Genomic DNA, 13,616 nt, shown 5'->3' with positions numbered 1-13,616 from the left:
GAATTAGTGCTAGTGCTAAATCACTTCAGGTGTGTCCAACTCTTTGCAACCCTATGGACTATAACCCACCAGGTTCCTCTGTCCATAGGATTCTCCAGGCAAGAATAAAGGAGTGGGTTGCCATGCGCTTCTCCAGGGGTCTTCCCACCCAGGGATCAAGCCTACACCTATTACGTCTCCTACATTGGCAGGTGGGTTCTTTACCACTAGCACCACCTGGGAAACATTATTCATTATTAAGATATCAATACCACCAGAAACAAACTACATATTCAACACAATCCCTGGCAATATTCCAACAGCCTCTTTCAGAGAAATAGAGAAACTGATTCTGAAACTCATATAAAATTGCAAAGAGCCCCAAAGAACTAAAATAATCTTGAAAAAGAATAAAATGTACAAATCATACTTCCTGACTTCAAAACTTGCAAAGTTATAGAAATTAAAATAAGTATGGTACTGGCATAAGGACATATAGACCAATGGAATAGAACAGAGAGTCCAGAAATAAATACTTACATTTGAAAAAAGTGAAAGTGTTGTTGCTCAGTCCTGTCTTGACTCTTTGCGACCCTAGGGACGGTGGCCTGCCAGGTTCCTGTCCATGGAATTCTCCAGGCAAGAATACTGGAGTGGGTTGCCATTTCCTTCTCTAGGGGAATCTTCCCAAACCAGGAATCGAACCCAGGTCTCCTGCACTGCAGGCAGATTCTTTACCAACTGAGCAAGGCCAATACATGTCACTCCTGTGATTGTGTTACATTATAAAACACTCAATGAAGTCTTATAATGTAACAGAGCCTGCTTACTCTAGAGACTTTCTTGCTAGCTTGAGGAAGTCCAAGTAGCAATTGTGAAGGCCCCCAAGGGAGTGTGAGGGACCTTCAGGAGCTGAGATAAGCTTCTAGCCCTCAGTCAGCAAGAAGCCCGGGCCTATAACCACCATGAAACAAATTCTGCCAACAATCTGCATGAGCTTGCAAGTCTATGCTTCTACAGTCAAGTCTCTGGATGAGAACAAAGTCCAGCAGATATCTTGTTTATAGCCTTTTAAGATCCTACACAGAGTGACACCATGCCCAGATCCCTACCCACACAGAAACTATATAGTATAAATGTGTGCTGTTTTAAGCAATTAAATTTATGGTATTTTGTTGCACCAATATACATCTACCTTTCAGATGCAGCAATCTCACATCTAAGAATTTACACTAAAGATACATCTCCAGCAATCCAAAAATAAACATGCACAATGTTATTAACTGTAGCATTATAATTGCAAGATACTGCCAACTTCTTTACTTAAATAACCAAGTATAGGAGATCGAAGTAGTCTGAAACTGTTAAAAAAAAAAAAAAACGATCGACTAAGATCTCCATGAACTGATATACAGCTAATTTAGGATGTATCATTAAGTGAAAAAAAATTAAAGTGCAAAATAAAATATATATTATGCTGCGGTTTGTGTATGACAGAACGGGATACCTAGAGAGGGGGAAAAAATACCTACGTACCTCCATAAAAGACAGAAAACACAAAGAAGAAGGATAAATGAAAAATCAATAATACTGATTTCCTATGCGGTAGAGTGGGGTAAAGAAAAGACAGAGGAATGAATGACATTTTTTCTGAATATCACTTTTTTTATATAGTTTTGTCAAGATGATAGTCCACAAATCAAAATATTAAAAAACCAATAGGAATGGGGGAGGAGGCAGGGACACACAACCCTAAAACTAAAAGCAAACAAAAATAAACCTAAATATACTAAATTTCACATAAAAAAATATAACCACACCTAGGGTGAGAAGGCTGAAAGGGAGCTAATTTGAGTAAACAGTGAAGAATATTTCTATTAAAAACCCTTAGAGGGGAGAATACTTCCTGGCAAATCCTGAACTCCTTTTGGTAGTTTTGTTTTTCCTATAATATGGAGGTAACAATTCTGAAACTTTTGTGTGTATTGTACAAAAAGAAAGTGTTAGTTGCTCAGTCGTGTTCGACTCTTTGCGACCCCACAGACTGTAGCTTGCCAGGTTCCTCTGTCCATGGACTTCTCCAGGCAATAATACTGGAGTGGGTAGTCAGTCCCTTCTCCAAGGGATCTTCTTCCCAACCCAGGGATCGAACCCAGGTCTCCCACATTACAGGCAGATTCTTTACCATCTGAGCTACCAGGGAAGCCCAAGTATTGTAGGACTGAGTGAGTAAGCAAATATATTGATGTCAGAAGTCAGGTTTTTCACTGTGGAAGAGACTGAGAGACAGAGAGAATGGGGGAAGCTACAGGAGGAATCCAACAGGGTTGGATTAGAATTGAAAGTACCAATATGAACTCATGATCTCTTGTGTTTGGGGTGTGTGTTTAATTTCTATCTGATCCATAAGCAATGACATCTTAGGGACAATGACATGCCTACTGCCAGATCTTGGTCTCTACACTACATTCTACATTAAAAGGAACCAGGTCCTTGGGAAAATACCCACTCCAGGACTTAAGCAGGGAAGATACAAGATTGAACTGAAATGTCTTTATTATTCCAGAAAGTAAGGAAGTGCTCCAAAAACTAATTGAAGCATGCCATGCCAAAAGGACATAGGCACCAACCAACTGGAATCCTATTGGCCAAACCTGAGGAAATTTAAAGAAGAAAATTTAAAAAACAATGGTAGTGGATTATAACCTACTGAATAAATAGGAACCATGAGTCACCCCTGTAATAGACAGATAAGAATATTAACAGGATGCTGGTAACTGTAGAGTTAGAAAATCACCATTCCACAAACATCGTAACAAGGTTAGCTCATGCAAGATTCAATGGATGACAATTTTAGGAGAGAGAGGATTTGCAAAGGAGCAGGATACTAACTGCATGGTCTCAAAGTATCTCCTCAACAACTGCTTATTAGTTGCAAGAAGAGAAACAGTAACTAAATAGTGGGAAGAACCAAATAACATCTTGATTAAAATCAATGAGCAACTAACAGACATTGCATATCTCTGAAGGTAATATCCTGAAAAGGATACAACATCAACTCTGTATTATTTTGAGAGAGGACACACAATCTAGACCTAACCATGAAGAAGCCTAAGACAATGTCAAACTGAAGAATATTCTAAAAAATTACTTCCACATATTCTTCAAAAATGTCAATGTCATGAAAGTTAAAAAAAAACAAGACCAAGGAACTCTTCCAGATTAAAGACTAAGACATCAGAATTAAACCTAACATCCTTGACTGGATCCTAGACTGAACAGAAAAATAAGTATTACAGAGGACATTATCAGGATAATTTGTGAAGTTTAAATATAGACCATAGATAAGAAGACAGTATTCAAATTTAAATTTCCTCAATCTGGTGACTGCACTGGGTTTATGTAAGAGAATATCATTGTTCTTAAGAAAAAGCTCAAATAATAAGCAGTAAAAAACAGGATGTAATACAAACTGACGTCTCAAATAGTTTAAATAATTGTGTATATGTACTGCCGTGGATAAACACATAAAAGAGGGAAGAATGAAGGGAAGTAGGAAAAGGAAATAAAAAAGCAAATGTAAAATGCTAAGAATTGGTGAATTTAGGTGAAAAATACACGGGAGCTCTCTATACAATTCATACAACTTCTTGGGTAACTTTGAACTTATTTCAAAATAAAATGTTTGCAAAAAAGAGAAGGGACATACGCATATGTATTAAAATTTCTGAAACAGATACATCTAAACTTAAAGATGTCAATCAACAAAGAGGGGAAGATGAGGAAAAGGAGGCTTTCTTTCCTCAAAGATCCTAGACTGAACTCCATCTATTGGTTCTCTTTAAACAGATAACCTCTGAGTCAGGTTCCTAACCTGGGATCCATGGACCAAAGAGGTCTATGGAAAGAATTCACTATACGTACAAGCAGGTGAAAAAAAAATTATATTTTAATTTCATTAGCCTTTAACTGATGTTTCTATCAACTGTGAATGCAGCCAACAAACAATAGTAGCTTTAGAAGTACCCGTGACTTTATCACCAACAGAAATTATATATATTTTCACTTCATATTAGCTATTGAGATTCTCAAAATAACATATTAGTATTCAGGTATTTTCAAAATCTATTAAAATCTCCTTTTAAGACTTAAATGTGATACATGATAAAAAAGCAGGTTATAGCACAAGCTTGCTTAAGCATTTTGATAACCATATTTCAAAATAACTGGTTTCTTTGCAATCCTATGTATGTCACTTTACTCATTTAGAAATGTTTTACTGAAAAAGAAAATATGGGCTTCAGACTGTTCAAAGTTTTCATGGCATAAAAAAGTTAAGAATCTCTTCTCTGAGCTATAGATCGCTCATTTGCATACACATATGCCATAAAGAGAAAAATTAAAATAGTTTAGAGCTTTTCACTCTGCCATAAATTATAAAAGGATAGACATCATTGATAACAAACATTCCATCTAACCATTATTTAATTTCTAGATAATTTCCCACAGTGCTAAAACAATAATTATTCAAAACATTAACTGCAATCTCACACAGATGAAGCACCCAAGAACTTCTCATATTAACAGCACACACCAACACATGAAAAAATACAGGCACACAACAACTGTGAAAATGAATCAAGGCTGTGAAATTTCTCTCAGAGAAACTCAGTGCTTACATAGCTTCAAGAAAGTGGTTAAAAGCAAGATACTATTTACCATTTCTCTTTTGGGAAATTTTTTAAAATTTCTTTAATGATTGGTTGGTAGCAGGCATCCCTTTCTGCTTTCCCAGTTTCACTCCAGTCTCTCACAAACTGTTTCAATGTGGATTTTAACTTATCCATGTCAAACGTAGATGCTGGCATAATCTTTCCATTCCCCTGTTTAAAAAACAGAAATCAATTAGTTTTTCAGAAAGTAATCACTCTTGCATATGGTTACAGTTAAATAATCACGCTATAACGATCCCTTATAGATGGTTTAGAGGGTAAATCACTAGCCTCTCACCTCAACCTGAGTTCAAGTGCAGCTTGAGATCCTAAATGAAAAGAGTTTGGTGGTCTCACTTCTACCCTCAATAAATTATGGCCCATTAATCATGAAGCCACCATCTAACTAAGCAACCTGTACTCAGGAGAGGATCGGAACTGGACTGCCATGGAGACCAAACTGTAAGAGAGGGAAGAAAGTTCCTTCAGGTCACTCATGGGACAGCATGGACAGGCTCAAGTGGCCCAACTGGATCTGCCCTGTGGATACAAGAAGGACTTGAGCTCCTATTTCTGCCAGTCCCTTGAGAGTTATAAGTAAAAATTAATTTTTTTAAAGTAAAAGATGAATATCAATAGATATGATTCTGAAAATATCAAGGTGAATTAATTTTACATAGCTAGTAAAATTGTTTATAAAAAATGTAAGTCACTAACTCCACATGCTGTAATAGTCAGAACACTACGTGAAAAGTGTATCAAAATGCCAACAATTATCTTAGTATGTTGAGGGGGGAAAAAAAAATCTGCCAACAAATCCAGTTTCTGTTATACTGTGCTATCAAGCCTAATAAAAGGGACTGAACATAATAAGTGAAAATATTTTCCCAGTAGAGCAAATGAGCTGTGCAAAATTACAGAAACGAAATCCAGAAAGATCTCAAAATATAGAGATTAAATCCTAAAATAAAAACAAAGAGAACAAAATTTCACATACATCTTCTCCATATTCTTTATTTTCAAACATATGTATGCAATCATTCACAATGGTCAGTAGTATTTCTTGATTATGATCAACACATTTCCGGATCTTGTCCAAGTGAAGAAGAAACTGAGGAAGTAGTTTCTGTTGATTAGCTGGGAGTGATCGAAACTGTCTTTCTGTTCGGTGCACTCGCTCATGCATACTGGTGCTAAAACATAAAAGGTGTTTTTTTAATTGGCAAAAGAATTCTCACCAGAGGCCAATCTTAAAATATTTTAAGGTTGTCTTCCTGTACAGATTATTTCCCTAAAATGTATACTGTCCAGCCATTTACAACCTTTCAGTTTTTTAAAGGATATTGACTTATGAAGTTTTCTATGTTGACATCGTATTACAAACTCTGTAAGCAACTAAACAAAAGACCAATAGTTTAAAACATCTGCATCAATTAGAAGGGAGGAAAAAAAGCAAACATAAAGAGGATTAATGCACAATAAGTTTATTTTTATGATTTCAATTTCCAAAAAAGGTTTTCAGCAAAACAGCTGAATGCTTTAGATTTATCCATCAAGTAGCAGAATGCTGCTCTAAAATCAGAATACACACAAACTGTGTTTTAAAATTATTGAGTCAACCAAGTTGAACTTTTTAAAAATACTATAAATGATCTTACATGCCACAAAAGTAGTAAACAAATGAAAAACTGAAATTCTATAGCTTTTTATACAACAACATTCACAACAGTTTCCAGATAACTCTAAAGGTCACTCTGAAGACAACCAATTTATAAAACCTAAAAAGAACATCATTTCTAAGTTAAATATTACACTCACAATGAAATATCATTTTACATCAGTCAGACAGATGGGCAAAATTTAAACGACTATATGAAATATTGGTAAAAATTTGGAAGATTTAGAATATTTATATTCTGATTGATGGTGGGTGCATAAATTAGTACAACCACTTCAGAAAATTTAGCATTACCTAGTAAAAATATGCACACTCCCTATGACCTAACAATCATACACACCTTAGACACAAAATCAAGAAACTCTTGCAAATGGGCACATGACACATGAATAAGTCTCATCACAGCACTGCAAGAAATAACAAGAAAAAAATCTGGAAACAACCCAGAAAGTCCATCTCCAATAGACTGAACAAAGAAAATACAATATAGTTGTACAACGGAATACAATCAATAAATACAGCTACACACAATAAAATGGATAAAACTCAGGAACAAAATATTTGTTGGAAAAAAGCAAGTTGCAGAAAAATACATAATGTACAAATTTCATCTTATATAAAAATAAGCAATATATTGTAGGGACTGAACATACGTAGAAAAACTACAAGCAAAGCAAGGAAATGAAAATTCAGAAAAACGTCCTTTGAGGGGAAAATGATAAGATATTGTTCTTTTTTTAAACTGGGTGATAGATGTTCACTACATCATTCTTTACATTTTACATATACAAATAAACAAATACATAAATGCATGATGTGTTTCTTTTAAACGTTCATGGCATTTACTCAGTACTAAATGGAAATGAAAAATATTCTTTTTCATTTGGTTGTGTGAATCCCTCTAGTCATCCAAATAATTCTCTCATTTTTATCTTCTTATGTCAAATCAGTGTCTAATTTCTGAATAGTCCCATCTAAGGAGATTCTGAAGAAACCCTTGACAAAACTTATGCAAAAACCTAGTCACATTTTTAGAAGACTGTGTGGTGGTATTCTGAGGGTGGTTAGGGATAATGTAAACTGGAGTTGGCAGTGGTTGCACCAATTGTTGCTGCTTTTTCTTTTTTTTTTAATAACCCCTGGAGACAGTCTAATAGTGACCTCTGGAGTCCAACAGATCTGGACTGAAATCCAGGTTATGCTACCTATTCGCTATGTGACTCTTGGCAAGTTACTTCCTTTCTCTGTGCCTAAACTGCCTCATACACATGAACAAGGAATATATAACAATGATGATAATGATAGAAGCTATGACTTATTGAGATTTAGTAAGTGTCAGGCACTAAACCAAGTCACTATAAAACTCCATGAGGCAAATACCAGTATATCCCTCTGCCTACCTAACACACTTCACCGAAATGATAACAAAATAATGCATACTACACACTTAGCCCAGTGCCTAAAACATTAGAGCTCAAATATAGGAGGTATATCTAATTTATAAAATTAATGTATACATAGTGAAAATATGAAAAATACAGAGCAGTAAAAGTACTCAGTGGGGGGTAAGTTCCTAATAATTCCTCTTCTAGAGGAATAATCCTTCTAACTCTTTGGCATATTTCTGCTTTATTGCTGTTGTTTAAGACAAAGTAATCTAATACCTTTCTAGTCAAAAATGCAGCATGTTACTTGGAAGTGGTTGGAAGTGGAGAATCACCGTCCCATGCAAGACCTACTGAAATGTAATCTGCCTTTTAACAAGATCATCAAATGACTCATATGGATATTAAAGTTTTAGAAACACTTGAAATTCTTCATCCTTATCAAAATAATTTTCCCAGGGCAGAAAAAAGTTCTCAAATGACTATAAGACAAAAACGACTAAAAGGACTGCTCATCATCCCATCTTACACAACGAAAATTTACTTAGCTACTTCCCAAATATTGGGCATCTAGATACTTTTACCTGACTACACAATGTACTTTTTGTATTCAAAATCTATCTATATTCTAGAGGGAAAAAAATTACCACAAATTCCCAAAAGAATTACCACATCAGAAAAGGTAAGAATATGTAAAGTTCTTGATACAAACTGATTTTCAGAAAAACTGTATCAATTGACAATGCTATCAGTAGAATGTGACACCAAGGAACTACTTAAAGTCAGCAAACAGCAGAGCTGCAACCATTTATAATTTACTGTCAACAGGTTAAAGAGTCTCATAGTAACTCCTTCCTTGAATTCCTTGGCCCTGGATGCCCTACAATCTCCCTCTGAGCACACCTCAAAACTCAGCATTCCCAACCTGAACTTAGCACATGTCCCACCAAAGAAATGTGTACTTCTTCCTAAATGGCTGCTGTTGATCAATGGTACACCATATACATTCACCAAGTCAGAAACTAACGAGTCATCCTAAAATGCCTCTACTCACAGCTCACACGACCAAGATGACCAGAACCCTTTCGTGCATGCAAGCATGTTAAGTCACTCAGTCGTGCCTGACTTTTTGTGACCCCCATAGACTGTAGCCTGCCAGGCTCCTCTGTCTGTGGGATTTTTTAACCGGGGCTAATTTAACTGGCTCTTCTGGAAATGCTTACATCACCGATGTGCTTAAGACAGCGGCAGACAAGTTATGACCTCCTGGCTACTTGCCTGCTTTTGTAAAGAGTTCTACTGGAACACAGCTATGCTCATTCCTTCACATCCTACCTGCGGTTGCTTTCACACAAGCACACAGGCCTACAGCTTTAACAAAGACCACCTAGCTCTCAGAGTTTAAAATATTCATTGCCTGGCTCTTTAAGAAAAGAGCCAACCCTGTTTTAAAGAAATGTTTTACAACCTTCAGACTCTCCTTGGTTCTGAACTGAGTCAGCATTAAGAGGCCACATTCTTGGGTACCTCAGAGGAGAAAGTAGGGTCAGTGGCTATATTTCCTCAAGTGTATCCCTACCTCAAGCTCCCTCTACAAGGCAGTGACCCCAACTCTGACTCAGTCACCTTTTGTAAGAGTGGGTCCAATGATAGATCTGGCCAAGAGTCACAGACCCATTCCTCCGCTCCTGTTGAACTGTTCTAGAATTTCAAACAGGGAAACAAAGCTATTCAGCAGAGTGTCTCAACCCATTTTAAATATTTATTAAATACCCAAAGTTGAAACTGTCTTACTAGCATCACTGCTTACTAATACAGGGTAAATTTTTAGTTAATGCTTTTAGATTTCAGGCCAGACTCTACCACAATTTGGTTGGACAATCCTGTGCAAGTCGCTTACTTCTTCACATGCCTATGCCCTCACCTGTAAAAATGAGCCCTGCTGCTGCTGCTGCTGCTAGGTCGCATCAGTCTCGGCCGACTCTGTGCGACCCCATAGACGGCAGCCCACCAGGCTCCGCCGTCCCTGGGATTCTCCAGGCAAGGACACTGGAGTGGGCTACCATTTCCTCCCCCATGAGCTCTGCATCTCAGTGTTTAAGATCCCACCTAACTGCTATTTCTAAAAGTAGGACATTTCTGACCAGACCTTTGATATTTCAAATGTAGCATATCCTATATCAGTCGGTATCTCCATTTATAACAAAAGTGGTAACTTAAGGCTAACATTTTTTGCTATTCAGTACAATGCTATAATCATTTTACCTTAGTGAGACTATGTCATCTAAGCAAAATCTGTAGAAAGTACAAAATGAAAGCCACTGGAAAGAGAAAATATTAATCAGAAGACATTTCTTGCCTCACGACCTTTATTTAAATCTCCTATATCCTGACGAAAAGACAGTGAGCAGTAAAACCCAGTTCTCCAATATCTGGATGTACCTGCTAACAGTCTAGAATAGGACTGTCCCTAAGAACTTACTACAGTGATGGAAAGGCTTACATCTGCACTGTCCAAGACAGCAGCCAATAGCCACATGTGGCTACTGAGCACCTGAAATACGGCTACCTAGACTGAAAAGACGAACTGTAAATCTTACTACATTTTAATTAATTTAAGCTTAAATTCAGCCAGATGTGATTAGTGGCTATTATATTGGGCAGTATAGGTCTGTAAGATTATAAAATGTTGGAAAGTAATAATTCAGTGTTTTCTGCAACACAATCCTTTCCATAATTCTAAATATATGTTTAACTGTATACTATTTTTAGTATAAGGGATTTCCGTTTTTTTCTTTGAGTACATACAAATAAAAAGGATTGCTGTAAAAAATGAAATTTTCCTCGATCTCACACTGAACTGCTACAGAAGAGGGAGAAGAGTGTAGGAAACAGTATCACAAACACCTGAACACACACACACTGTCCTTTTCGGTATTACCACACTTGGGTCCTAGTTTCAGATCAAAATCCCTTGCCCTCCCCCACAAAAAGGCCCAGCTGATACTTAATCACAAATATCAATTCTAAAGTAGTCCTAATACATACTACGCCTAATATACAAACACACATATCAGCTGTCTACTACAGTCCCAGGACATTTCCCAATATTCTTTCTAGATTTTTCAACATTAAAATATACCAGACTTTTCTGTACCTACCACTTTGAGCTACCTAATGTCAGCTTCTTCCTCTCCCTGTGTGGTTCTTCCAGACATAATACTTACAACAAATTCAATTCTCTGGTTGTCTGCCTTTCTCCCTCTGTTGACACTAATAAAATCCCGATACTACAAATTCCCTTCAGAGCTCCGTAAGTAATGTGGTCCATGGTTCATATGCCTGGGTTTAATTAGTAAATTATTTCATCAAGATCTTTCAACCTCAAAAATTCATGTCACAAATGTAACCAGAGTCTAAAAAAGCTTTTATTAAACAAGTTTTGAAATTCAGAATAGTAACAAACTAACCATCAGTTACAAACTTGACAGACTATCTGGGAATGACAAATGTACTTCTTTGCTACTACTCGTCCCGTTAAAAATAGAGTTCCAACAAAACGCCAGGCACTGGTGACATAAAAATAAATAAGGATCAGTCCCTGCCCTTGAGGAGGTCAGTCAAGCAATATTAAAAAATTTGCATAAAGCACAGTAGGAGCCCATCTAAGGGAACAGTTTTACTTGAGTAGGAGGTCACATCTATCTGATTCCAAATGCAGACTCAGAACACAGTGGTCGGTGGACTCATCCGTCATACGAATAAAAGTGCTTTCTTTACCTGAAAACCCAGTTGTTTTAAGTCCCTTTCAGATCTTGTAATTACAAGTTTGTGACTAAGCTACTTTTAGATTTATTTATAAGAAAGTGCAAGTTAGGAAGTTTAAAAATCCTACCACGATGCCCAATCCAGTGAGAAATCGATACATATTTGCAGAGAAGATCATAAAGGCGGCTCCTACAGTGTTTTCTCATTTCCCTCCCTGAAAATTTGCAAATTTTAGAACATCCGGACTATCTGCGACCTTAATTTCACCCACCAGTTAAAGACACCGAGTGGCATCATTCACTGGCTCACCACAAAAGTGCCTGTGCGTTCCCCGCGCCAAATAGGGGGTGGGGGTAGGGGACCACAAAAGTGCCTGTGCGCTCACAGCGCCGGGGCGCGGGGGAGGGGGTGCTGGGGCGGGGAGGGCCGGGGGATCTTAATGCTGCCCTCAACAAGAACTGGCAACAGTTTGGGAAAAAATGTCCTACAGCATCCCACGTGTAGGTGAACTTGGGCTCTCCGTCTGTTCAGTTTGGAGGACATCGACAACACAAACAAATCATGCCCAGCACTGGACGATTTTACCATCAACATCTTCTATCTGAAATTCTTACAGCACTTTTCCGGTCATCCCCACGGGCCTCAAAGCCAAACCTTTAACGAGGGATGGAAGGCAAGAGGGATAATCTGATCCTGAGGTCAGAAGACAAGAGGCTGAGCAGCAGACGGCGCGGCAGACACGCGGGTGTGCTGGGCCGGGAGGGGCTAAGGTGGTGCGAGATGACTCGGGGGCCCGGAGGTCAGCTCAGGCCGCCCGGCTCCGACGCCCCGGAGGCGTGGCGTCCGGCGGGTCCGCCGCAAGCGGCTGGCGCCCCGACGGGCTGAGCCGGGGTCCGCCACGGGCTCCTTACCCGTAGTAGCGGAAGGCATTTATGATCTTCCAGAAGTGCTCGCGCTCGAGCCTCTCCTCCTCTTCCTCCGTACTGCGCGCGGCCGCCGGCGCCGAAACTGCCGCGGCGGAGCCCAAACGCCCGGCGGAGAACTGCACTTTCCACCTCCTCGCTCCCGCCGCCTCCCCCGCGGCCGCCGCCGCCTCCCCCGCAGCCCTCCGGCAGCTGAGAGGCCGGCGGCGGTGGGCGCCGCCGTCGCTGCATCGCCGCCGCGGCCCTCAGCCTGGCTCGCTTGCGTCTCGCCGCGACTGAAAGCGTGGTGGTGGCTGCTCGGCCTTCCTCTAGACGGCGCCCGCCGCGGACATGCCCCCCGCTCGCGGCGCGCTCCGCCCCCGCCGCCCTGAGGCCTCCATCCGCGCCGGGCTCCGCCAGGTCTTCAGAGCTCCCGGAACGACAGCGCCTGCGCATTCGAGAGCCCGACGAAGGACCGCAGCCACCTGCGCTCATTTGATGCCCGGCTTCTGCGACGGCGTGCTGACGTCACGGCGACACGTGAAGTAGGCGGGGCTAAGTGCCAGATGGGTGGGGCGAAGGAGATTGCTGGTGGGTTAGGGCTGGCCACTTAGGGGAGCCGCGTGGTTCCGGCTTTAGAGCCTGCGAGTTCTGGATGGTGGAACAGACTTTTTAACATATTGGAAAGGAAAGAAAATGCAGGAAAAAAGTTCAGCTTTGATGAATTTATTCTGCACTTTTATTTCAGGAAGTCTAGAAGGAAGGCCTTTCATTCGCCCTAATTTAACTTTTAATTTCTTAAGTGAATTTCTGTTTTTAATTGCATAAAGAGAGAGGGATACTGTCATCTTTCCAGTGTTTGGGGACCTAGGAAAGTCCTAATCCCACCCTGGACTGGTCATGGCAGCAGATTAGGAAAAGTTCAGGACCCTATCTAGTACACGCGCTTTGGAAGACCGCCAAAGCTCTCAGGAGCCGTAGCGGTGCACGACTAATGGTACCCCATAGCAAGGTCAGAGTTAACCACTAACTCTTCATTCACTTTTCTCTCCATTTCTCTGTGAACTCAGGAACAAAACGGCTGCCCTACCTGCACTTAGTGTTATTCTTAGAAAATAACTCATTCCACTCAATTTAATCTACCATCGAGGAAATTAGTCTTTCATAATAATGGTGCGTGCCTTCTCAGTCG

General features: G+C 39.6%; 1 protein-coding gene across 1 annotated transcript in view; it reads right to left on the bottom strand.

The window, feature by feature from the left end:
- CARNMT1 (carnosine N-methyltransferase 1) overlaps positions 1–12,891 on the bottom strand; it is a 41,466-nt gene extending 28,575 nt beyond the window's left edge. The window contains 4 exon segments of the mRNA XM_043486673.1: positions 4,699–4,862; positions 5,689–5,884; positions 12,434–12,570; positions 12,572–12,891. Coding sequence (XP_043342608.1) covers positions 4,699–4,862; positions 5,689–5,884; positions 12,434–12,570; positions 12,572–12,880 — 806 coding nt within the window. The 5' untranslated portion in view covers positions 12,881–12,891.
- Between the last annotated feature and the right edge of the window lie 725 nt (positions 12,892–13,616).

The sequence above is a fragment of the Cervus canadensis genome, chromosome 14 (genome assembly GCF_019320065.1).
Source record: "Cervus canadensis isolate Bull #8, Minnesota chromosome 14, ASM1932006v1, whole genome shotgun sequence".
Taxonomy (NCBI): domain Eukaryota; kingdom Metazoa; phylum Chordata; class Mammalia; order Artiodactyla; family Cervidae; genus Cervus; species Cervus canadensis.
The sequence above is the reverse complement of the archived record's forward strand: the minus strand, read 5'-3'. Positions and strand labels throughout refer to the sequence as shown.